The sequence below is a fragment of the Salvia hispanica genome, chromosome 1 (genome assembly GCF_029641045.1).
Source record: "Salvia hispanica isolate PSC_SH4W2 chromosome 1, Shi_PSC_v1, whole genome shotgun sequence".
NCBI lineage: Eukaryota > Viridiplantae > Streptophyta > Magnoliopsida > Lamiales > Lamiaceae > Salvia > Salvia hispanica.
Window position 1 is genome coordinate 32,471,666 of NC_142692.1, and position 24,937 is coordinate 32,496,602.

At 37.3% G+C, this 24,937-nt stretch overlaps 5 protein-coding genes across 7 annotated transcripts; 3 read left to right on the forward strand and 2 right to left on the reverse strand.

The window, feature by feature from the left end:
* The first annotated feature begins 1,226 nt into the window (after positions 1–1,226).
* Positions 1,227–3,811, forward strand: LOC125218755 (pfkB-like carbohydrate kinase family protein). Its single transcript, XM_048120496.2, has 8 exons — positions 1,227–1,471; positions 1,954–2,217; positions 2,311–2,382; positions 2,468–2,506; positions 2,815–2,922; positions 3,019–3,116; positions 3,220–3,328; positions 3,449–3,811. The coding sequence occupies exons 1-8, from the start codon at positions 1,325–1,327 to the stop codon at positions 3,719–3,721; spliced, it is 1,110 nt and encodes a 369-aa protein (XP_047976453.1). The 5' UTR covers positions 1,227–1,324; the 3' UTR covers positions 3,722–3,811.
* A 404-nt stretch (positions 3,812–4,215) lies between these two features.
* Positions 4,216–7,597, reverse strand: LOC125218756 (proteasome subunit alpha type-1-B-like). Its single transcript, XM_048120497.2, has 2 exons — positions 7,139–7,597; positions 4,216–4,845 (listed from the first exon to the last, which is right to left on the reverse strand). Exons 1-2 carry the CDS (start codon positions 7,487–7,489, stop codon positions 4,372–4,374), a joined length of 825 nt encoding a protein of 274 aa, XP_047976454.1. The 5' UTR covers positions 7,490–7,597; the 3' UTR covers positions 4,216–4,371.
* Positions 7,598–10,530: 2,933 nt separating this feature from the next.
* Positions 10,531–17,729, forward strand: LOC125219680 (uncharacterized). Of its 2 annotated transcripts, XM_048121725.2 has the most exons (8): positions 10,531–11,064; positions 12,573–12,700; positions 12,770–16,347; positions 16,430–16,513; positions 16,596–16,661; positions 16,772–16,861; positions 17,195–17,371; positions 17,465–17,729. In XM_048121725.2, exons 1-8 carry the CDS (start codon positions 10,724–10,726, stop codon positions 17,498–17,500), a joined length of 4,500 nt encoding a protein of 1,499 aa, XP_047977682.1. In that variant the 5' UTR covers positions 10,531–10,723; the 3' UTR covers positions 17,501–17,729. The 2 variants fall into 2 exon arrangements, with proteins under 2 accessions (XP_047977682.1, XP_047977681.1); XM_048121724.2 differs by having other exon boundaries at positions 12,573–16,347.
* Positions 17,693–22,519, reverse strand: LOC125185628 (glucose-1-phosphate adenylyltransferase large subunit 1-like). Of its 2 annotated transcripts, none has more exons than XM_089062785.1 (15): positions 22,079–22,519; positions 21,704–21,923; positions 21,491–21,619; positions 20,993–21,166; positions 20,770–20,862; positions 20,598–20,681; positions 20,462–20,517; positions 20,184–20,277; positions 19,820–20,005; positions 19,662–19,742; positions 19,330–19,416; positions 19,161–19,265; positions 18,971–19,077; positions 18,784–18,844; positions 17,693–17,862 (listed from the first exon to the last, which is right to left on the reverse strand). In XM_089062785.1, the coding sequence occupies exons 2-15, from the start codon at positions 21,881–21,883 to the stop codon at positions 17,788–17,790; spliced, it is 1,512 nt and encodes a 503-aa protein (XP_088918911.1). In that variant the 5' UTR covers positions 21,884–21,923; positions 22,079–22,519; the 3' UTR covers positions 17,693–17,787. The 2 variants fall into 2 exon arrangements, with proteins under 2 accessions (XP_088918911.1, XP_047938143.1); XM_048082186.2 differs by lacking the exon at positions 17,693–17,862 and adding an exon at positions 18,416–18,709 and having other exon boundaries at positions 22,079–22,510.
* Positions 22,520–23,548: 1,029 nt separating this feature from the next.
* Positions 23,549–24,173, forward strand: EMB2184 (Ribosomal protein L31). The gene is made up of 2 exons (XM_048122142.2): positions 23,549–23,677; positions 23,750–24,173. The coding sequence occupies exons 1-2, from the start codon at positions 23,582–23,584 to the stop codon at positions 24,074–24,076; spliced, it is 423 nt and encodes a 140-aa protein (XP_047978099.1). The 5' UTR covers positions 23,549–23,581; the 3' UTR covers positions 24,077–24,173.
* Positions 24,174–24,937: the final 764 nt, after the last annotated feature.

The window sequence follows — 24,937 nt, forward strand, 5'->3', positions numbered from 1 at the left end:
TTTACTCACTATTTTGTTGTAAATATTGAGTGATTCATATTTTTATAGTATAAGTTATTTTGTGGGTAAGGACGGTGTATTTATTATATTCATCGATCCAATGGTGTGGTAACTCTACCTGAATTCCTTGTTTGAGTTTGAAGTTCATTTTCGTTTTTCATTCATTATACTCCGTAGTACATTATTAGTGATAATCGCTACATCGCAAATGCCTTCATACATCAATTGAGAAATATTTTCACTGTATTTGATCCCAGAGCCTATAGTTGTATTTGAATGGGGTGCATTATAAGATACCATGAATTTGTCATTTTGTGATTTGGATGTTATCACCATGTTCTTTTATTTGCAGAGGCTGACTCAGTTACATGTCTGCAATCAGAAACTTCGCCATCCACTTGCATAATCAATTTTCAACCATAATTTGTATTTGTATGATATAATTTAAATTTTCTAAATAATCTGAGATATATGAGACTGTTTTGCCTAATAAATATCCAACTTTAATTTTATTTTTTTTTATGAATAGATTCATAATTACGATATACTGATAGAAATGACTATTTTTCCTATTTATCCAACTTTAATTTACTTTTTAAGGATATATTCATAATTATGATATAATTGAAGCTTTCTAAATAATTTAAGATAGATCAGTCTATTTTGCATAATAGTTTATCCCACATTAATTTATTTTATAGAATATATTGATAGGGGGACGCATATATTGAGTACAAATGTACACTTGACACGCAATAACTAGTACTCTAGTAGAGTGGAAATCTTTTGATTAATTGGTGCTTTTACTATTATATCTATAATATTTCCAATAAATAGAGATTATGAAAAATATGTGGAGAATTTATAAGGGTTAATGATTGAATTTATTTGATGTTTTTTAAATTGTGTCGTTGAAATTTCTCAAATTTATCCATAACTTATAATTGTACCATTTCTTCGACTTATTAATGACTGCATATAGTATCAAATTTTCAATTTATATCATTTCCTCTTATCAGAATTCCACTCCAATGATAAAATGGTAACATCTCCTAAAAGATTGAGAATTTAAAATGAAAGATTGGGAGAATTGGATAATAAAATTACTAAAAAAAATTTGATTTATTTAAGAATATAAGATAAAGTTGAAAAATATATTTGATGATAAGCCAAAAATGCAAATATAGAAAGTTGAGGGGTTGTTGCGGTTTATAAATAGAGGGTTGAGAGGTGGAAAGGAGGGGAGGAGCGGAAAAGGGCGGCAGCAGCAACAGCAACAGCAACAGCTTTAGCCACTTGGATTGGATTCACATTCAACCGAATTATGGGTCTTGAAATCCACAGCGAAGACGCAATTCATGGTGCTCCCCTCATTCTTGGGTTACAGCCCTCTGCTCTCGTTGACCACGTCGCAACTGTTGATTCCTCCCTCCTCTCCCGCATCCCCGGCGAGCCCGGCGGCTCCTTCCCTGTAAAACTCTCATCGCATCACTGGGATTCTTGTTTTTCTTTTTTCTCACTTCCAATTAATCAAAGATTGAATCTTTTTCCAATTTTTTGATTTTGTGTTGTGATGAAATTTGATTCTTGTATTGGATATTATATCTGATTACCTTTGTAGTTTTTGTTGCTTTAACGACCGTGTTTTTCAAAGGACAGATTGCTGCAGACGCATTATTATTTAAAGTTTCATGCTTTATTGCTTTTGTATGATATAATGAGTGTAATCACATGTTTCAGTCCCATGTTTGATTTGGGTAGTACTATCTCATAGGTGTGTTACATAGTGTTGTTGGGAGCGTGGGGCGCTCTGAGGGCGGTTAGGTGAAATGCTTCATGTGCTCGAATTTGTGTGTATGCAGGGTGATATGAACTAGTATCTATAGAGCACACTTTAATGAAGGTGCAAAGGTATAAATGTATGTGTATTGATCAAACTCTTGGCTTATGCAGGTTGCGGCTGAAGAGCTGAAGTTCGTCTTGAGCGAGGTTAATAGCCATTTCGATGCTTCTCCTGAAAAGGGGGCTTCGTTGAAGACCATAGCAGGTGGTAGTGTTGCTAATACAATCCGAGGTCTGGCTGCTGGTTTTGGGATCACTTGTGGCATAATAGGGGCTTGTGGGGATGATGAAGAGGGAAGTTTGTTCATTGAAAACATGAGCTCCTACAACATTAATCTGTCGAGATTGAGGCTTAAAACCGGGCTAACCGCCCAGGTGAGCTTTATTGCAATTAGCTTGTATGTTTTAATCATTCTTGAGGCAGTAGTTAAGCATATTCTGAGACATGGATTGAAATCTATGATGCAGTGTGTTTGCTTGGTTGATGAATTTGGCAATCGTACTATGCGGCCATGTCTCTCGAGTGCAGTGAAAGTTCAGGTGTATACAGTGATATAATTCTCAAGAAATTAACATTGTTAGTCTGAACTTGCATATGAACATCATAATCTTATGCTTTTACCAGGCAGATGATTTGACTACATCGGATCTTAGAGGTTCCAGGGTAAGGCACTACCGACTCTATCCTCTCATTTCGCTTAACATATGGCCCGGGTTCTTGCTCTTGTCTCCTTGTCATACTCCCTTTTCTTCATGTTCTCCAATCCCAGTTTTGAGAAAATGGTTGAGATTGCCTCATGGACGGAAATTCTTGCATATAGACATCGACATGTGTAACTCTGTATGGATATTAATAGTTTCATAAACTAATTTTTATATATGCTTATAAATCTTGGTTGCATTTACCATCTAGCTAATAACTTGTTTCCTATATCCGGTTTTCATTGGCCTAAGTTGGTTTCTATGGTACAGTGGCTAGTGATGAGATATGGAATCTTTAACATCGAAGTTATTCAGGCAGCCATTAGAATTGCCAAACAAGAAGGTGTTTTAGTTTCCCTCGACCTCGCCAGTTTTGAGGTAACGTTTCAGGAGTTTTCATACTGTCTACGAGTAAACTTGATTAACGAACTTATTCTGATCTACTTTTGTGTTAAAATAATCTACCATCTGCAGATGGTAAGGAAATTCAGATTGCCACTTCTACAGTTGCTTGAATCGGGAGGTGTAGACCTTTGCTTTGCAAATGAGGACGAGGCTGCTGAGCTCTTGAGGTGATGTCCAATTCCCTTCCATATGAATTATGTGAAACAGAGTTGTAGTGAGATTACATTCGAACAGTCTTGTTGATCGTTTCATCTGATCCTTGCGTTGCAGTGATGAGAAAGTAGATCCTGAATCAGCTCTCGAGTTCCTTGGGAAACACTGCCGATGGGCTGTAGTGACTTTAGGCGCTAAAGGGTGCATTGCGAAGCAAGGGAACGAGGTCTGTTCCGTTTCTCTTCTTTCTCTCCACGACATACTCTTTCTGTCTGTGTTCATCAACATAGCTTAGATTATCAACTCAAATTTTCTGATGACTCTCCATTGGTTTGTGTGGCATTAGGTTGTCCGAATCCCAGCAAGCGGAGAGTCGAAGGCAGTTGATGCAACAGGAGCCGGGGACCTCTTTGCTAGCGGGTTTCTGTACGGGCTGGTGAAGGGATGGACGTTGGAGGAGTGCTGCAAGACCGGGGCATGCAGTGGTGGCTCGGTGATCAGGTCGCTCGGGGGGGAGGTAAGTCGAGAGAACTGGCAGTGGATGTATAAACAAATGCGGATCAAAGGGCTTCCTGTGCCTGACCACAACAATTTTGTTTATGACGAAGTCATGATCTAGAGATACATGCTGTCTTTAATAATCCCTTTGCAAACAATGTTGTAGACTGATATCTATTATTCACGGCCTATATAAATGAAATTTTGCTGATTTTCAGTAGCATTTCTATTCTTTAAATTAAGAATAAATATTCGATTTTGTCACGCCCTTTTATAGCATTACCTCAAGATAATTGCAGAGCGGTGTTGAATGTATCAATTTTCGCTTCATAGAGGATATTGTTTCACTCACCAACAATGGTGTGCACCTTCTAATGCCATATCAAATACAATTTCAAATAAAATCTATCGTGAAATAATAGTGAACAAATCAAGACTTCATAATTTTTAAGACGTAATTTTTAAAGTTGCAAGACCAGAATTTAGCCTTTATCAAATTACCGCATGTCCAAATACTCTACCACGTTATCATTTTTAGGGACCAATCAAATTCAACCTAAGATGAAAAACATAATGTCAACCCTACACCAAGAGAGTTCATCAACGCATCAGAAATACAAATACAAAAAAGCAAAGGATAAACTTAAATAGTCGCACTGAAGAATCACAATCCAGCCAGTAATATCTGTTCAAGGTGTAAAGTTTCAGAAACACGAACATGATGCTCGTTTCCTACAGCGAGAAACGTGAGCAGAGTAGATTTTGGCAGTATCAGATATCCATTGGAGCTGCGCCTTGGTCAGGGGCAGCTCCTTCAGCAGCACCTGGAGCAGCAGCTTCGGCATCTGGTGCAGCAGCCTCGTCAGCAGGGGGTTCTTCGCCAACTACCTCGAATTCATTGATCAGTCTTTGCACAGTTTCCTGATCCAACACGTGGAACGCCTCCCCAGCACCCAGTATGGAGATTGTGCAGATTGAGCTAGTCATTTTTTCTCCTTGTAAGGTCTCCCTCAATGCAAAAAGAGCATCCTTGATCAGATCTTCCCGCGATGAGTCCATGAAGCTCTCAAACTTCCGTTCTAGGTATGTCTTGGCAGCCTGTGACCGAGATCCAATTGCAAATGCTTGATACTCAAAGTAATTTCCACTTGGACAGTTGTAGTATAGATGAGCTCCAGATTCATCAAGACCACCAACCAGCAAGCCAACGCCATATGGTCGCTTCCAAGAGCGCTGGGTGCAAACCTGCATTTTTGCAGATAAAACAAATGATGCTTCAGCAATCAGCATATAGAAAGAGCTTCAAAAAAATCAACAATGATACTTCAACAACTACTCAAATTTACACGCTTAATCCAGATAAGTTGACGAGAAATAAGAAATCTTTACATAACAAGGATAAAAGATACCAACATTTAATGAAGTAATATTAGAGTATAAAAATTTACACAAGGTTTGATTTTTGCACTGAAACCCATCATGCATGCATCCAATTGGACATAAATTAAAGCCACAAAACATATAAGGGCTACAAACATTGAATTTACATATTCTTCTGGGACATTCACTCAGTAAGATAGAGAAGTCTTTTATGAGACAGGTAACATGAAACATACCATACAGTGAATACACAGAAGCACGCAGAAGTTAGGTTTTGGCCAATATAAAGATGATGCCCAGATATAAGAAACGCATCATAACTTTTACTTAAATGACAGCCCAAGGCTTATATGGTAGATGAGACTATAGCGGCTACAAATCAGAGGGAGAACATCATTGTTCCAACTTAAGATGTGTCATTTTGAAATGGAAAACCTCACCCAGATAAAAGACAAACTTGAGCATCATTTTACCTTCAAAGTGAAAGATATGACAGGTACAAATAATATTGTAACCTAGGCAAGCACAAAAAATTGAAAAGGAGAATGTATGAAGCTGCAACATAAATCTAAATACGTGTTAGGTTGAGGTCTTATTCTACATACAGTTTAAACCATTTCAAGTCCCTACAAAATCAGAACTTCCTAAGTTCCTATCGTCAAATTTTTTCTGAAGCCAACACCTAGAGACAGCGTTGTTAGGAGCAGCGGCGCACTGCGGCGATGAGGTAAAAGTTCCAGGGCAATGGGGCATGAGCCCCACGAATTGGGGCGCACTAACATAGAACTTACAACAGAAGTCCACCAAAATGTGCATAGGAAAGCATAAACTTTATTTTCATCTAAAACATTCATCAAATACCAAGCACAACAGACAACTCCTCTAAACCTTCCCAATTCCATAGTGAAAACTTTATCGTTAAAAGTTTGACTCTATAATCACGCTAAAGCCACAAAAATGAGTAGAGCTCTAAAAGCAAAGAGTTGACAAGAAATAATAGCAGAGGGTATACGAGGATGGTTTCTTGCAAAAGGTTAACTCCAATGCTGCACCTAAAAACAAAATTTGGTTCAGCTTTCACATCATTTTACTCCAACCCCACATCAAATCTTACACTAAATTCAGCACAGGAGAATTGATCATTTTGGAAGATGTTCATGATTTCCATATTAATTAGTGTAAAGGGAAAATTTTGGTTTGAACTGGGAAGTTGAGAAAAGCTGTGTTAAAATTGACTATTTTGGAGCAAAATCCATGCTAATATGATGTTTTGCATTGGATATCGTCTAAAAAGCTTTTGTCAAAGAGTAAAAACACTACCACAGATGTATGCAAGATTACCTATGAATTGACCATATCATCAGATTCTCAACAAATGTAGTACTTATAATACTTTGCCAAGTTTCCATTTTTCACAAAATATGAACAAATACTTATTGCTGACAACCAATATCAAACATTCTAATTTCTTTTTTCTTTTTCTTTTATTTCCAATATCATGTGTATGTTCTATTTGTCAATTTCTCCATCATAGCAAGCTTCAGTCACACAGTGTTGTAGTACTCCGTACTACTTAGGAAAACTAGCCAATGATGTCATTTTCATTGTCTAAAAGTACAACAGAGTTCCTTAATAATCCCAATTGTAGTGCCAAAAGTTTATGTGTGAGAGTTCACTCCAAAATCATATGCATATCTAAGTTTTCTTCCCATTTTTTGGCAATAGTTAGCTCCAATAACACACTACTCTTTCAGGGAAAACTGCAGAAATATTTCATTTCCATCCTCTAAAACCCCGTACCTCATGTCCTTATGCCCAATGTCTAATTCCTCAATTCAACAGGAAATTAAAATGTGTATTTGTGTAACCAAACAACCTAACTCTCAAGATACAAAATTCTAGATTTTCACAAAACAAACAACCATTGACAATTACCAAAAAGAAGAAAGAGGTAGTCAATGTTAGCATTTCCACCAAAATAAGCAATTGATGAATTCTCATTAGGGTTCGCCCTCGGATCCTTTCGAGAATTTCCCGCTACTAGACCTCATTCTTAAAACCTAACTCCCAATCACGCAATAATCCAATCATAAAAGCAATACGAGAAATTGAGAAAATGATACAGTTTAGGGTTTAATCAAAATGCTAAAATCAAAACCTGAGCCTTGTCGGCGAGCTGCACAACGAGGCGGCCAACGGGGAGCGGCGACTCGTAGGTGTAGGAGTAATTAATACACTCGTTACGCATGTAGCGCGAGAGAACCCTGCCGTCGGCGGTGAGTCCGGCGATGGCGACGCCGATGTGGTCGTCGACCTTGAAGATCTTCTTCTGGTGCGAGGAGAGCTCGGAGCTGGCCTTGTTGACGCTGGCGAGCACGACGTGAGTCTTGGATCTCAGCCCTATCGCCGCCGAGCCCTGCTTCACGGCCTCCATCGCGTACTCGACCTGGAACAGCCGCCCCGCCGGCGACCACGTCGTGACGTCGGTATCGTACTGGTTCCTGAACATCTTGAATTCAAGGAGGAGATTGTGCTTACGATTTGGGGGAAATGCAGATTCGAATTGATTGAGAGTGGTGTGTTGTTTTCTCGCACTAAAATAGGAGAAGCTGATGAGAGAGAGAGCTTTTCTTTTTCTTCAAGGCAGAAAAAGAAAAATGGTGGATTTGGGCCTTCATTCAACTGATCTAATGGCCTACTTGCTCTAAAATTGGGCCTATAGTATTTTATACTTGGGCATGTAATTTAGATTCTGCAAAAAATAAATGAATGGGCTTATAATTTGGACAAAAATTTAAGTAATACTCCTACATCTGAAAATTAAATGAATGGTAATAAAAAAATGAGATGTAATAGATTTTGAGATAGAATCATACAATAGAGTGTAGAGTACCAGAGATAATAAGTTTTTTTTTTTCAAAACAATAACTAAAGTAACTTGGAATAAATTAAAATGGAATACATCTCAAGTAGCTTATTTTGTTGTACAAAAACAGTAAGATTTTTTGTCAAAAAATAACTTGAAATAAATTAAAATAGAATACAACTCAAGTACTTAGCCTATAACAAAATAAGTAATTATAATCAACAAATAACTTAATAAGTCAATTTATATATAAGTTGGAAATTATTCGATCTCTAATAAATGGACGAACCAGGAGTATCTGCGTAAGTTTAGCTATGTTCATAGATGGGTCATGTTGACTTGATCAAATCAGATAATTCACTAATCGTAATTGCTTGCTTGCTCATGCATGCAAGCTATTAATGAAAGCTCTCGAAACGTAAACACGAAAGCTGAAACTACTATCAATCGAAACTTGTAGTAGTTGCTACTGCGTACTCTTTCCATCCACAAATAATGGCCTTGTTTTCAATTTTGATCCTTCCACAGAAAGTTAGGCTAGTTCTATTTTTTGAAAAAACTTCCTTCTCAACTACGTTCCTCTGGTAACTACTCTAGTAATTCTAATCAATTTTTTCTATATTTCTTCTATTTTTTTTAATTTAATAGTATTAAATTTGTGTTATTTATTGCCAAGATTATTGATAGTAAATTGAAAAAGTATTATACATATGGCAGTAAAAGCACACTAGACTACTATTGCACAAATCACACTTAATAGTTAGATTTTAGAACGCATTATAACGCATGAAACACTAACTTTTTTAAGTTAATCAAGTTGTTTTGTTATTTAATTTGCCAAATTCATAAATCCACCCATTGTCATTATGAATTTAACCAAACGATGTGCTATTCGTTATCGATGACAAATGATTTAATTAAAACAACCCACATTATATGAAACCCACCAAATGTCATGCAAGATTTATGATGGATGCAATAATGATTAAAAGCTATTGGGATAGAATAAGTTTGAAAATGAGAACAAAAGTTGGTAGGTGATAGCCATTCATTCTAGTCTTTTTCGAGTATTGATGTGCCAATAATGGCCCAAAAAATAAAGAAAGTCACTTTACTTTAATTTCTAATATATTTGTTTTAATTTTTTGTCGAAAGGAATAGACTTTACATCTCTTCTTTATTTTGTTCTTTTGTCTTTTGTATATTGTTGAACGTGGGATGTCAATTTTGTGACGATGAATCTTGGCTTAATTAATCAGATGCTCAGTGTCATCATAATTATATGACGATTCCCTATAACTGTAAATTATACTATGAATCTTTCATGACAATAATATGTGGTTAATTACCTGTGATTAAATTGAGTAGTGTAAGAGCATCCTAGCGATAGAAGAAAATATGTGATTAATTACCTGTGATTAAATTGAGTAGTGTAAGAGCATCCTAGCGATAGAAGAAAAAGGTAAAAAGAAATAATAACTAGTATGGATTATTTTTATTTTTTTTAATAAATTTTTTCTTGGGAATACTATTTTAAAAGGTATTATATCTTTTTTCATTTTTAAAATGTATATTTATTTACTCTTAACACAAAATATAAATAGTAAAGTTGTTTTTTATCCTTTTTTTAATTTACTTTTTTTATTGGAATACACCACTTTTAAAAAAAAATATTTATCCTTTTAAAAAACGAGAAATATATCTTCTCATTTTACATCTTTCCTTTAAAGATTTTAATATGACAATAATATGAGCTGTCAATAATAAGTTTTGGTAATTATAGTATTGAATATACTATGTGGATTTATAAGAAAATTTGTAATTTAAATCATGCTACTCACTTATATAGTTGATTTCTAGTAAATTCTATAATTTTTAATAGTAACGAATTAAATCTTAACATTTGTGTGTCTTTTGTAATTGTCCTATACGACTAACATTTGGATAAAATTTACTTCGACTTTTGTATCTTTCATTATCAACTTATCATATCTTCATCACTTAGATAATTATCATCTATAAATTGATAATCATAATGTAGAACAATGACAATTTTCCTTATTTGTAATAAAATGCCGCTCATCTTAATATTATGTACTAATAGTATGTGTTTATTACTTGACACTTTGACGCAAAATACTCATATTGAATTAACTGAGACTAATTTTGTCGTAAGGAAAATGCCAAGACTCATGAACCGTGATTAATTGCACGTGGCGCTATCTCGAAATAAAGTATTAAAATGAATCCACAAAAGCAAACAACATTCGTACGCAATATGATTCCAGTCTTATTTATTAGTGTATCTAACCTAAAAGCATCCACGACACCCGAACACTAACACTTTTGAGGCTCGATCAAATCAATATTCACCTGCTTTCGAGCACTACATTACATGATTCCAAATTTATTAAAAAAGACATATCTTGCGTCACCTACGAATTAAACAACAAGAACCCATGCTCATTCACGCACAGACATCCAATGTCCGCTTTGCAACACTGTACTCTAGTGCTCTCGATGAAGAGCACGACACTACCGATGCCAAGTAAGCGCACTCCCTCAGTGTGCGATAAAACATATCAAAATGACGGAATGAGACATTATAGCGGAGTCGAGCGAGAGAATGGAGTAGGGATAGTAATAAAACTTTTCTCAAATTCAATAAATAAATATATTCTCTCTCACGTCAAATGATTCTCACTCTCTCTCTCTTCCATTTCTCCTTAGTTTTGTCTGACTCTACAGAACTCATTTCTCACTCTGCAAACACTAAAGCCTGCCTTCACCGAAACAGGAACAAACGAAAAACCCCTAAATTCCGACTCAAAAACCCTAGCCAAGGCCTCCACAAACCCTTCATCTCTCTCCATTTCCATGGAGTCTCTCTCCAAATCGTCGCACAGGAGGAAGCACTCCACCACTAGACCGAATGTCTTCTCCTCATCTTTCTCGTTCAAAACCCCCTACGGCGACGTTTTGCTGTCGAGCGGAGGCGATAGGAAGTCGCTCCAGCTCCACGAGTACTCGGAGATTTTCTCCGGCTCCTCTTCCATTCCGGTGCTTGATCTCTCTGCCATGGACGAGCGGGCCGGGTCGGCCCATATCCGGAGCTCCAAGCTCGATTACACCAACATCTTCTCCGGATTGACGCATGACGATGTGTTTGTGCCTTACGAGGAGCTGCTCAGTGCTTCTGCTAAGAGAGCTAAGCCGCGGTGAGTTTACGAGATTCTCTGCTCTCATTTCGGAAGAAGATTTTGAATTTTAGAGTGAATTTGTGAATGTGGTGCTAATGTGTTGTTTCTATCACGTTTTCGGAAAAATCTTTGTCAAATTTCTTTTTTTAGGAAATAAATCATTTGTTTGCCTTGATTGAAAAAATGTAAAAACCTGTTTGGATGAACTTGCGTTACTCTTGTATTAATCCTAGTAAAGGGAAGAATTGATTTGTGGTATCAAAGATGCTCATTGTCAATTAGAAATTGACAGTCTTAGAATATCCATTTTATGCGCAGTTCTAGATTTAAAATCACATTAAATCTCCTCCATGTTAGAAATATCAGTTTCTTGCTAGTTGCTTCGTCTGGCATTAATGTTATCTTTGGTATGATGAATATTTTAGATAGTATGCCATTTTGGAGCTGAGTCGCATGTAATTTTAAGTTATGGGGTGTGTTCAACTGCAAAGCTGTCTTTTTGAAAACGTATGCTTGATTTCTTCTAGTCCGATTGTCATTTGTTTTTCTGTTTTAATGATGTAATCCTTCGTTTTTGTTTCGTTCTTTTAAACGGAAAGCTGATAACTGCTAATGCAGTAGTCATAGTTGTCGATTCCTAGGGTTCCTCCTTTCAACCCGTGTTCCGGGACTTTAGCATTAATTTGTTTTCCGGGTTTCCTGCCCAGCTGTAAAGTAGGTATCTTGTTAAAATGTCCAAAATGGACAAGGGCTCAAGTTACCTGACTATATTAAGTAGGAATCCATGTATGTTTTATCTAATTTATTTCACTCAAGTTCGAATCGTACGACCAACAATTTAGCATCGGATCCCCTCTGCTGAGCAAACCAAAAGAATTATTGAAGGGAAATATTACACTCTCTCCTGGCCTTTGAAGAGGAGAAGGCAGTGAAGGAGTTTGGAAAATCTGAGGCTTTTAAATCAGTAGTAGAAAAAGCTAACTGAATTAGTCTTGTATTTTCCACGCAGGCAGACAAGATTTACATTAATTCAATCTTGTTATAATAACTCAAATATAATGTACAAACGACGGCACCCACACATGAAGAAGTTAGTCTTTTATTTTCCATACAGGCAGACAAGATTTACATTAATTCAATCTTGATATAATAACTCAAAAATCATGTATAGGAACGACGGCACCATCACATGAAAAAGTTACCTGTTACGCCATAAGTTGGTGAAGTATGAAGTGAGCATAATTTGTACATAACATAGAAAACAACTTATTGATAAAATGAAAAAGTTGGATACTATTTCCATTGAGAGGATTAGTCATATTTCTTGGCTTCTCCTCTACCCCATATTTGGTCTCTGAATGTGCTTGTTGTACCTTCTTATTTGTGAAATCATGTATAGCTCTGACAGCTGAAACGGATATGATTTAGTGCCTTGTTATAGTTTGTACTTGGTAGTATATCTCATTTGTCTAAAACTGAAATGATTGATAGAAAGAGTTGTATGCTTGTCCTAAATATTTTTGTAGGGTTCCAGTGGAGGGGCGGCCATCTAGACAAGAATCAGGTTCTCGACATTCTTCAAGAAAGACAGAAAGGCCTCCTAGCGTGACATCTGATCGGTCGATTGATAGAAGAGTTAAGCTGCAAGAATCAGGTTCTCCACCTTCTACTGTAAATATGGAAAGGCCCTCTGGTGTAGCATCTGATACATCTTTTGATGAAGGGAAGCTGCAAGAATCAGGTTCTCTACATCCTTCAACAAAGACAGAAAGGCCCTCGGGCGTGGCATCTGATCAGTCTACCGATGAAATTGAGCAGCAATTTAACTTGTCTTTCAATAGGACCAACCAAATAAATGTTGAGACATCAGATCTTAAAACGCACATAGCAGAGCTCCATGCTGTTCCTGGATTTACTCATTTTGTTGATGGAAAACGGTCACATAAGGGAAAGAATGACAGGCCACCTTTACTCAACCATGAAGTTAGTCGCGCCTGGAGTTTCAGTGCTGAAGTTGAACCTGTCAATGCTAAAGGTGGATCGAGCTTGGAGAAATCAAGGCTAGATAGGTCTCACCATGTGAATGAAGTTAATCTCAAATCACCAGAATCAGATGCACCCATTCTGTCGAGTCATCCAACAAATCTAAGTGATATCAAGGAAACCAGGCAGTCGATGGCATCAGGTTTCACTTCTAAAGAAGAAGTTTCACCGAAGATTGCTGACGAATCTTTGGAGGACTTTGATGATAACTCAGTTGATGCTGTATCTGTTGCTGCCTTGAAGAAGGCCATAGAACAGGCCCAAGAAAGTATAAGAATAGCCAAAATTATAATGGAAAGGAAAAAGGATGGCGCGCAAGATGGATCAAAGCTTAGGCCTACAAGTAATCGCATGAAAGTTGCAGGAAGGGAAACTAAAATTGACCATGAGGCATTTGGATCAAAAAACAACAGTACAAAGAAGAAGTATGAAGATTTAGACCCTATATTCCCTGCACCTACTGGGATTGATGGAAAATTAACTCCATCCCTCAGTCACACTGTTACATGTTTTCCTGCTGAACCTGCTGAAGGCAAAAGGGTGTCAGAGAATGTTGAAACTGATAGAGAACCTAAAGAGATATTTTCAGGCAGGAGTAAGTTACTTTTTGCCTCAAATCACATTCAGAGTGAGAGACCTCATGCTGATGAAGATGTTAAAGTAGAAAAGCTTGAAAAGAATGTGGAAGCAGATGAAGTGCAAAGAGAGTTATTTGCTTCAAATCGCATACAGAGTGAGAGAACTTATGCTGGTGAAGATGTTAAAGTAGAAAAGCTTGAAAAGAATGTGGAAGCAGATGAAGAGCAAAGAGAGGGAAAAAGTATTTCTGGATGCGAAGCTGTTGATGTGGAGCCTGCGAAGGCAGGCAACTCTAATAGCTTAGTGTCCCCCATGAGTGAACTTGCATCTAACCTTGAAAGGTTGGAAATAGGCACAGAAATCTCTAAACAGAGAAATATAACAGCCGCTCATATAAAAAGATCTGAAGTTGTTCCTGAACTGGTGGAAGGGGATCTCCATGCATTACAAAGGACACAAGGGATGGAGAAGAGCTGGGAAGAAGATGAATTAAGTCAGGCCACTTTTGTTCATGCAGAAGAATCTGAAAGTGATTGGGAAAAGGTTCTCAGCAGTTCTAAAAAAATTCCTGAGCATGACAAGGCAGTGGATGTAGCTTTTAAAAGTTTTAGTATCTTCCCAGAGGGTGGAGTGAACGAGCAGAGAGAAAATGATAGGGATGATAAGGAACAGCATGAAAAGAAACTTGAAGAGTGTGACAAAATAGTTAATGCGAGGTCAGTGTCTAATGACATGCCAGATGGATTGTGTAATCTGGTTAGGAATGAAAGTCTGGACCAACAAAAGATTGACAGGAAAACTGAAACTGACTCCGGATGCGAAGTGGATGGCCAGGGACATGCAGAACCTTATGATGCAGAAATTCGGGAGACAAGGAAGAATGAGGGCCAGCTCTGGTTTGATCAGCTGAAGGGAGTCTTACTGGAAGTAATCAATAAGGGGAAATCTGATGTTCCTCCTGATGTAGGAGAGTCAAAAATTAAACTTGATGAGGATCATCAACCACAAATTAATGATGACAAGCAGTGGTTTGCTGATAATGCAGATGTGCCAAAATCAACAGAAGAACCTGTACCGAATCAAATTGAAGAGGAACATGTTGATACTACTTATAAGAGTGAAACCATTGCCGAGGCAAGCCATTGCCCCAATGTTCAGAAGACGGAAACTGAGAAAACAGACTATATTAAGTTGGGTGCTGGCAGAGGTGAAGGTCAGGAGGCTACTTATCAAGAGGATATAAATGAAGCTGTTAATTTGAGTGGTGGGGAGGCTAGCGTCATCTTTGATGCGCCTCATACTAATGGATCTGGAAATATTGTTGCTGAAACTGAAGAATCCTGTCCTGTTCAATCACACAGCAAAGTGGAAGAACATCAGAAATCCGTCAAAAATTCTGAAGAGGACGTGCTCAAATCTAATGGATCAGTTTCTGCACTTGACGAGGACAAGATGGAAGAAGGATCATCCAGTCGGCTGGATGATGAAATACTTAGATCTAACCATTTGCATCGAAGTGCCTCTGAAGAGATTTTTGTGAAAAACGAACTGCTCGATACTTTTGAAGGTCTTCCTTCTGATAGCCAAACGGAAGCTGTTGATGTCATGGATGTAGATTCCGAAGAAAGCCTGTTACAAGATGAGGATGTATCTAAAACAACCAGTGATATCCATGATGCTCCGCAAGAATATGCTACTGAAAACAATAGACAAGATATACCTCAGGACCTTGAATCTCATTTCAGAGGAGTAGAATTGAATTTCCCAGATGTAGACCAGGTGTTGGAGCAAGACGCGGAGAGGGATGAAGGACCTATATCAGACTCAAGCTTCGAGAAGACAAGTGATGTATCTTCTGAAAAATCTGAAGAATGTCCAGAAAATGAAAAGACCGCGACCTCAAACATGGAAGAACTAAGCGATTACATGGTTTCCGATGAAAGAAAACATGCCGATGAACAAAGTGAAGAATTACACTCTCAGTTGCATGATGAACCCATAGAAATGGATAAATCGTCGGAAACAGAGGAAGCTGTAGATACAGATGTGAATGTGGAAAAGGATGAGGAAAAACATGTTCGAACGACATCAATGGAAGAGAATCAAGAGATAGATGCCAAAGAAGGTATGCAAAACTTTGATAGCAATGATCAACAGCAAAGAATAGAAGCCATAAAAAAGGGAAGAGAGCGGGAAAAGGATAGGATAGTTGTGGAGAGGGCAATTCGTGAAGCTCGTGAGAGAGCATTTGCTGAAGTTCGAGAAAGGGCAGAAAGAGCTGCTGTGGAGAGAGCAGCTACTGAAGTTCGGCAAAGGGTTAGGGCAGAGGCTCGGGAAAAGGTTGAGAAGCCTTCTGTGGTTAAGCAACCACTTGATAAGGCCGCCGCAGAAGCCAGGCTTAAAGCTGAACGAGCTGCAGTAGAAAGATCCACAGCCACAGAAGCCAAGCTTAAAGCTGAACGAGCTGCAGTAGAAAGATCCACAGCCACAGAAGCAAAGCTCAAAGCTGAACGAGCTGCAGTAGAAAGAGCCACAGCAGAGGCCCGTGTGCGTGCTCTAGAGAAAGCAAAGTCCCTTAAAACTTCAGGAGAGTTGAAAGCACCAGCTGACAGACACTCCACTGAGAAGTTTTCTAGTTCTTCCAGAAATAATGCACTGAAGCACAGCTTTTCTTCCTCGGTAAGTATCAGTTGTCTTTTATTACTTGCCTGAAGGTAATATAAACTGTGTTCGTGACTCTTGATGCCAAACTCTCCTGCAGGAATTGGAGACTGGAACAAATGTTGAATCAGCACAAAGGCGTAAAGCAAGACTGGAGAGGCATCAGAGGATAATGGAGCGAGCAGTATGCCCTTCTCCATTTTATCTTTGTAGCTATAGCTAAAGATACTTTGTAACCTTTCACCCATCGAAATTGATTTTTTCAGGCAAAAGCACTTGCAGAGAAGAATATGCGGGACCATCTTGTGCAGAAAGAGCAGGCTGAGAGAAATGTACACCTATTACCACAAGTTTGAATTTAAAATTATTGCCAGGCTGAACTTGCATGGATGGTTTTGGAATATTAATTTGCGCTGTTGACGAGTATCTTATCTTATTGCAGAGACTTGCTGAATCTCTTGATGCTGATGTTAAAAGATGGGCCACAGGAAAGGAGGGAAACTTGCGTGCACTTCTCTCAACCTTGCAATATGTATGCATTCTCCCAGTAAACTACTGATATAATATCTCAGTCATTGCTAGAGTTTTTTTATACTTATTTGCAATAACTTCCCAGACCATGATTTCGGAACTTAACTAGGGTTGTCTTGGCTGGGCATGAATCATTAACTCTTTTAAAGATGTTCGAACTTGCAAAAGTATAAAACCTTGCAATACAACGAAGACCTGAAATAACCCCATGCTAGAAGAAAAGGGAGAAACAATTCCAAATTCTGAAGCTGTATCTGTCTCTCAAATATGACCTGGACTTGTGTGCAACCGAATGAGGCCACCACTGTTTACATTAATTCATTGTCTTGTGCAGATCCTTGGTCCAGAAAGTGGGTGGCAGTCTATTTCATTGACGGAGATCATTACAACTGCAGCTGTGAAGAAGGCTTACCGAAAGGCAACTTTGTGTGTACACCCTGACAAGCTGCAACAAAGAGGAGCTAGTGTTCAACAAAAGTACATCTGCGAAAAGGTTTTTGATCTTCTCAAGGTATGTTGCTTTTTTTGGTTTCTGATAACATAATACCTGGGCCTTCCACAAGTCTCGTTCATTACATCTAATCTTGCTCAATCCCCCTCTCAGGCGGCATGGAGCAGGTTCAACTCAGACGAGAGATGACTGAGTAAGCGGTACAGTAGCCGCTGCACTCCTCTTTATTCGTTTGTTTTATTTATTTATTTTTCTCTGGAGGGGTGTTATTTCATGCTGTAGTAGATAGAGTTGGGTGAACTACTGAACTACAATTATTTGGAGACCCTTTATTTATAGATAATTATCTAGATGTAATTTCATTACTATGAACAAGTAATATGCAAGAAAAAGAGTGAAGTTTTTAAGTTCCAAATAAGTTCATGTTGTTGTATGCTGATTGTTTTTGTTTCTGTTTTTGTTTTTGTTTTTGTTTTTCATTTCCTTTTCGATGTACTGGTCAAGAATGAAATCACATAATTTGAAATCGAACCAAGTCCCACGACAGTATCCTGAAAATCAAGAGAAACGAATGAGTGTATATATGTATAGGTAAATTCATACTTTTGCTTCATGCACCTAATTAGTTTCATTCGAAGGGAATAGCATAAATGGAGATACATTACAGGGCGAAACAATTTAATACTGAAAATATACATTCGAATGTAACAAAAATTTGAAAATTTGTATATTTTGTATATGGGATATATTTTTAAACCCATTTCCTTTACTATGCCAATAAAATTCACTACAATTCAATGATTCATCGGAGAAAGACTTAGAATATGTTTGGTATGATTGAATGAGGTGCAAAAAAAATCACCATGTCTAGCTCTTTTTCATATCTTTGTTTGATTGCAGGAATCTTCATTTTATGTAGAATAACCATTAGACATTTCTTTACTTTTGTGGAGTAGTATTTCTTATACCTACCAAGCCAATGAATGGTCCAAGATTTGTCCTTTCTTTCATATGTTCAGTCTTTTACCATTTTTATTTCATTCTGCCGTACCAAACATGTCCCAAGATATCAAAATTACTACAAGAAGCATAACAAGCAACCTCTTTTGTCCAAATAGCATAATTTATAACCTAGTTAAGCCGAAGTATGATGTTTTCTGTTATTATTCCTAGTGGTTCTTTACATACAAACAAAGCTTCGAATTTTAATTTACATCACCTAAAATCATTGTCACCCAAAACACAGAATTGGGAAAGACAGCAACATTATTAGATTCCTATAAAACATGTTCAGTTTCATATGAGTGTTCCATCTTTTATGGTGGCATTCTTCAACACTACTGTGATTCCAGATCTTATGTAAAATCCATCGTCTGCTCGGTCCGCTTCTTCGACACCCTAACATATCAATGCAGACTAAATCACTCACTCACGCTACGAGTTAAAGAGGCAAGGACAACGAGGATTCTTACATCTTTGTTTGCGATTATCACATCCCTCCCGATCTTGGCATTCTTGTCGATTATGCAGTTACTTCAAAAAGGCACAAAACAATAATCAATATCATTCCCAATGTAAGAAAAAAACAGATTTGCACAAGCTTCTAAGAACTATGTTTCCTATTTCAAGAGGGTGAACAACTCTCCAATTCAATCCTACCAGATTTTGGTGTTCTGTCCAACGCCTATTGGAACCTTCCCTTGCGCGATAGCAGACGCGATTTCCGATTCAGTTTGGTAATAGTCTGCTCCCATCATCATAGTATCCTGAAACACAGATTGCATTCTTTTAAATTGTATATAAGGCTTCATTAGGAACATTGAATCGAATATGTATGTGTAGCCTTCACCTTAAGTTCAACACCGTTGTCTAGGCGTGATCTGACACCAACAATCGAGTGCTGAATGCTACATTCTCCCAGAAAGCAACCATGGGAGATTATTGCATCCACTATCTGAAACAACCATATTCATGAGATATGGGAACGGCAAGATTTAAGCACTTTGATAGAAGCACACCTTGCATTTTTCGACTTTCGAAGGAGGCAAGAATCTTGGAGATGTGTAGAAAGGGGTCTTTGGATCATTAAAATCAAACTTTGGAGGCTGTTAAAAGAGAACATTAGCCACATTCAGCTTCCAAATCTAAATAGATCATGATGTCAAAATTACATCTTGAAAAGTTAAAAAGTAGTATCATTCAAAATTCAAGATACACTTTTTACATAATAGTATTCCTTTGAGCATCTTCAAAAGATAGCCATGATTATTTCTTTATTGTCTAGTGAATCAAATATAAATTATATTGAAAATGAGAGTTTATGTAAATGGTTACGAAGAGAATGATTGACCTGCTCCGTGAGGGCCAAATTGGCGTCAAATAATGACTTGATGGTTCCAATGTCCTCCCAGTAGTCATTGAACAAATATGCCTGTAACAAGGCGAGATACTCAGAATAGAGGACAAATAATGAAATCTAACGACAGAAGTTTAGAATCCGAATCTCGCCTGCACTTTGTGGTTGTTCACGGCTCCAGGGATGATCTCGGAGCCAAAATCATTGCACGAAGGGTACGTGTATTTCAGAAGCTGCAGTAGGACGTCAGTCTTGAACACGTACACGCCCATTGATGCAATGTAGGGAAATTTTGCTGCCTCTTGTCGAGAAAGTCCGAGAATAGAGGTGTCAACTTGCTGCAGGACATCACCAGATGAAAGCAAAAGATCAAAGGGAAGAAAGCATCAATTTATAAGATGTGAAATCAGCATAAAGTAAGGTGAACATGAACACTGAATTTTCTGAATCCATGTCACAATTGTCATTTTGTACACGAAACAAAGAACATTGTCCTAGCTAGACAAGACTACATACCATTGCTTTTAGATCCGAGCCCTTTGGTTTCTCGGCAAACTGAATGATCCGCCCCGTTTGATCAATTTTCATCAATCCAAAATCTGAGGCTCGGCTGAGTCACATGAAAAGAACAGAACAAGCTTATTGGTCTAACATGATTCATGAACATTAAACAAAACTTTATGCTGCAAAAGCTCTATATGCATGAACTCAGTACTTGAACCAACAACAGTTTTCGCCCGAGCATAAAAGCTATGAGTTTAATATTGAGTATAGGAAATAAATTGAATACATACCCATCATCCATAGGTACACACGAAACTGTAATGTCTGCACCTGTATCTATATGTTTCTGCAAGCATGTTGTTCATCAATAGACAAGTATTAAGATCGATAAGAAAACGATTCAACATAAATAAGCATACAGATCACCTGAACAAACTCCATATAGTCCATTCTGTAAAGATGGTCGCCGGACAAGATTACTATGTGATCGATATTTTTATTTTTGGCAGCCTATAAACACAGGGAGAAGAATCCACCAAATTAGTCCTTCTACAAAAATAATCTCAAAATGAAATGTCGAAATGCATCAACCACTCACATCGAAAACCCAAATGAATTGTCGAACTGCATCAGCAGTTCCTTGGAACCATTTCTTTCCTGTTTCTCCCGGTGTTTGAGTGGCAGCAAGAACCTATATCAGTTATGCATTGACAATTATTTACACAATCACAGTGATTCACTGATGGTAACTAAAAACATGTATGAAACACAAACCATCGTATAAAATCAAGCACTTTAGATTACAGCCAGTATAACCTCACCTCCACGAAACCATCTCCGAAACCCACACCATTTCCAAAGTTGTAGGTCCGAGCAAGGTGTCTATTGAGGGAGAAAGAATTGAACTGCGTCATGATGAATATCTTTCTTATCCCGCTATTGATGCAGTTACTCATCGGGATATCAATTAGCCTATAACAACCACCAATAGGAACCTGCAAACACATATAAACATCAACCTCCACACATTCATAGCAGCCTATATCTCCTACACCGATTAAAATCTCATTCTACTCCCTCGCAAAAGTATAACATTTGATAATATCAAGAACACACATGTGGTATACATCCACTGACAACATTGGAATATGAAACAGAACACATTTGCAACATACAGATATGACTTTATGCATCTTCTACATTCTTGAATCTAAACAGAAACAGCATAAACAAAACCATTTCCTCTTATCATACATCAACACTAGTAAAAAGAATTATTAAAAGTTAAATAAATGTAACAACAAATATTTTTTCCTTACAGCCGGTTTAGATCTTCTGCTAGTGAGAGGGAAGAGGCGAGTCCCCGCACCTCCCCCCAAGATTATCGAAGCAACGCTTGCTGGATTTGCATTTGGAGTCCCCTCAGGAAGTGGTGTGGACTGAAGTGCCTGAAATTCATCACTCATTTTCAATTAAGGGCCAAAACAAATCACTCCAAATATCTAAAAAGATCAAAACTTTAACAAACTCACAGCCATTTCTTTGTTGATATCACGTGTTAGAACAGAGTAAGCAACTCCAGGCTTCAAATGCAATTTTTTCTTCCCATTTTCACCCAAATTCTTTGATCCAAAAACATTTCCTTTCTTACTCCCAATTCTCTCTCCAAAAAACCCATTACCTCTAACGGCGGCCACACAGCAAGAATCCATTTTTTTGCGGTAATGAGGTAAAAATGATTCACCAAATGATCTACCAAAAAAAAGAATTGGAGAAACTCAATGATTAGAAATTTAGAACAAGACAAATACTAAAAATTCAAAAGCAATGCTACTTTTTGCTAAACTAAAAGATCCCATGCTCCAAAAATCTTGAAGAAAGAGAGAGAAGAAAAAAGGTTATTTTACCTTTCGCCACCTCCAAAAAAATCACTCTGGAAACTTAACTACAGCAAAAACCCAAATGGGACAACAAGAATTAACAGCAAATGGAAAACAAACACTAAGATCACAATCAACAAAACCTAGGAAAGCCTAAAAAAGGAAAATATGAGAAAAAGTTTTGAAGAATCAAGGCTTGTATGAACTAGGGAAGCTTAGTAGGGTAGTTTACACACGTGAACTAGTAGAAAGTAGTCTCGCACTTCTCAATGATGAATTTTGGTGGTGAGTTTTTCTCAAAAAATTAAAAAAAAATCAATGTGATCGAAGTGGCATTAGTTTTGTCTAATTTCAGCAGAAATTAGTGATAACTACGACACCTCAAATATAGAACAAATGTAGATTTAATTAGTACTTGTATTATTTTCTTAAAGAATATAATTAATCCAGAAATCACAAATATCTTCATATTTTAATCATGTAGCCTCAGATTTCGTAGTTCCCAAATCTGCTTGGGAATTTAAGGATCTGGAGATCCACGCTCTCTCTCTCTCTTAGTAGTTTAGTAGTCACAAGATATTTGCATAGTTAGATTTATTGGATAAGATAATTATGTTATAGTAATATGAATGAAGTCAACATCGAATTTTGACCAAAGAAAAGTCATTTAACTGAATTGTTGATTTTTATATATAACTGAAATCATAATACTCAATGTAGTCACAAATTAATGCATGTTTATCTATACACTCCCAAAAATAACTCTTAACAAAAAATGTGCCTAATATATGTTACTTCAGAATTTTACTCAAAGATGTAATTAAGCATATTATAATTTTTGACCAATATGATCCCCTAACTTTGAGGTCACACAATTTGCAAATGTATATTACACGACATCTTCACTGTAGTAATTAATAGGAGTAATTAGTTGGATAAAAAAAATCAAAATAGAAGCCTTAAATCCTTAACCATTTGATTGGTGGTAATGTGTTTGCTATGGAAAAGGAAATAAAAACTAGGCCCAAATATGGGAATAATACTTTTTATGCCTATTATGGGCCTTTGGCTTAGAAATTTCCAAATCAAATGAGTTTTGGCCCAACTATGTTTTATATTTTGTCAATAGATTATAAACAATTGAACATCCTCTAATTTGAAAAAATTAAACTAATTTTATACCACACAAACACACACTCTAGTATGTCCCTCAATTTAAGAATCAGTTGTGAAAATTATGAAGTTTGAGTTTGTTAGTAATCATCTCATGATAAATTTTTGTGGGACACTTATACTCCTATGACATGACAATCGAAAAATGAATAATATTGTAGTATTACCATTTTTTTGCGAATGAAATAATTGCAAAAAATTCGAACTAGCAAATTTTCATACTGATTTAAAAAATTGGTGGTGACAATTTAGTCCAGTTAATTATGAATAGTAAGAAGGGTGATTTGGTAATTTTGGAAATGGGTATCCATCTCCATCCATCCACAAAATATACCCCCAGGCCCCAATCCTTGTCTAATGTCTATCTTCAAACCAACAGCAATGGCGCTCTCCCTCTCCAACCCCTTCCTCCACAAAAACCTCTCCCCTCCTCCACTCTCCCTCAACGCCAAGGTAACAAACAGCACACCAATCTCTTACAACCATTTTCACACCAATTAGGTTTTCTTCTTCTTCAATTGACAGGTTAAGGCAGCGGTGGGCAGCAATCAGATGCGATTGAGCTGCAGGAAGGGCGACATACACCCCGAATTCCACGAAGACGCCAAGGTTTACTGCAACGGCGAGCTGGTGATGACCACCGGCGGCACCAAGAAGGAGTACGTGGTGGATGTGTGGTCGGGCAACCACCCCTTCTACCTCGGCAGCCGCTCGCAGCTTCTCGTCGACGCCGATCAGGTTGAGAAATTCCGTAAGAAATACAGTGGTCTCGATTCGATTATGGAGATTCCTGTACTCAAAGGAGAGATTGTGCTTCCTCCTAAGAGGAAGAGTAAGCCCAAAAAGAAGTAGTTTTGCTAAAGATTCTGTTTTTTATGTTTTCGTGTATTGGGATGGAAAATCATGATATTGATGTTTTTATTGTAATCACAAGTCATTAATTAGTTCTTGATTTTGTGTTTTTGGTTTTGGAGAATGTGTTTATGTTATTTGATGTTATGGAGAGTTTGCTTCTATTGGTTCTTGATTTTGTGGAATATGCTTTGGTGGGGTCTGTTTTTGTTATTGATGTTATTCCGACGTTGGTGATGATCTTCTTCCCCATGACTGATCGTACAAGACTGTTTTCTAGATCCGTCATTGAACATTTATGACTTCGATTAGTTCCTTTCTTTGAGCGTTGGCAGTAATATTATGAGTTTCTCTATGTTGTGATTTGTATTTTGTTAGGGGTTTTGGTTTTGGAGATTTTGCTTTGGTGTGATGTTATTTCCAAGTAGCAACGACCTTATTTCTTGGATTCGATCTCATGAGTTCTGTTATTTAGATCTACCATTGAGTTTGCATCAATTCATTTAGTTTCTTTGAGCATTAGTAGTAATCTTTTGAGGAAGCCCATGGGTCTCTTGGATGTCACGAATCGTAGAAAGTCATCAAATACACATTGGCAGATTCAGGGGGAGTCGAGGTCAACTGACCTCGACCTAGCTCATAAAAGCTAGTAGTAAAGTTGATTAAGTTGGAACCTTTGGAGTTGCTGCTAATCTCACGGTCGAACACTCTCAACACCAGATATTTGATGTTCTTTTACGTCTATTTTCTTGTTTTTGTAGTAATTTTAATAAACATTTGCTGCGATTGATGTGCTGATAGTTTGTAATTTAAACGGCTCCTATAATGCTAGTATTTCATCATCTTTTTAACATGAGCGTT

What these genes read in the sequence shown, in the direction of transcription:
- LOC125218755 (XM_048120496.2), top strand. Translation starts at nt 1,325, where the DNA reads ATGGGTCTTGAAATCCACAGCGAAGACGCAATTCATGGTGCTCCCCTC. An exon ending in TCGACCTCGCCAGTTTTGAG is followed by an intron (nt 2,923 to 3,018) that starts GTAACGTTTCAG and finishes TACCATCTGCAG; the next exon opens with ATGGTAAGGAAATTCAGATT. An exon ending in TTGCGAAGCAAGGGAACGAG is followed by an intron (nt 3,329 to 3,448) that starts GTCTGTTCCGTT and finishes GTGTGGCATTAG; the next exon opens with GTTGTCCGAATCCCAGCAAG.
- LOC125218756 (XM_048120497.2), bottom strand. Translation starts at nt 7,489, where the DNA reads ATGTTCAGGAACCAGTACGATACCGACGTCACGACGTGGTCGCCGGCG. An exon ending in AGCTCGCCGACAAGGCTCAG is followed by an intron (nt 4,846 to 7,138) that starts GTTTTGATTTTA and finishes GCAAAAATGCAG; the next exon opens with GTTTGCACCCAGCGCTCTTG.
- LOC125219680 (XM_048121724.2), top strand. Translation starts at nt 10,724, where the DNA reads ATGGAGTCTCTCTCCAAATCGTCGCACAGGAGGAAGCACTCCACCACT. An exon ending in GCTAAGAGAGCTAAGCCGCG is followed by an intron (nt 11,065 to 12,572) that starts GTGAGTTTACGA and finishes ATATTTTTGTAG; the next exon opens with GGTTCCAGTGGAGGGGCGGC. An exon ending in AAGAGCAGGCTGAGAGAAAT is followed by an intron (nt 16,662 to 16,771) that starts GTACACCTATTA and finishes ATCTTATTGCAG; the next exon opens with AGACTTGCTGAATCTCTTGA.
- LOC125185628 (XM_048082186.2), bottom strand. Translation starts at nt 21,883, where the DNA reads ATGGATTCTTGCTGTGTGGCCGCCGTTAGAGGTAATGGGTTTTTTGGA. An exon ending in GCTCGGATCTAAAAGCAATG is followed by an intron (nt 20,006 to 20,183) that starts GTATGTAGTCTT and finishes GATGTCCTGCAG; the next exon opens with CAAGTTGACACCTCTATTCT. An exon ending in ACAACGGTGTTGAACTTAAG is followed by an intron (nt 19,078 to 19,160) that starts GTGAAGGCTACA and finishes TCTGTGTTTCAG; the next exon opens with GATACTATGATGATGGGAGC.
- EMB2184 (XM_048122142.2), top strand. Translation starts at nt 23,582, where the DNA reads ATGTCTATCTTCAAACCAACAGCAATGGCGCTCTCCCTCTCCAACCCC. An exon ending in CACTCTCCCTCAACGCCAAG is followed by an intron (nt 23,678 to 23,749) that starts GTAACAAACAGC and finishes TTCAATTGACAG; the next exon opens with GTTAAGGCAGCGGTGGGCAG.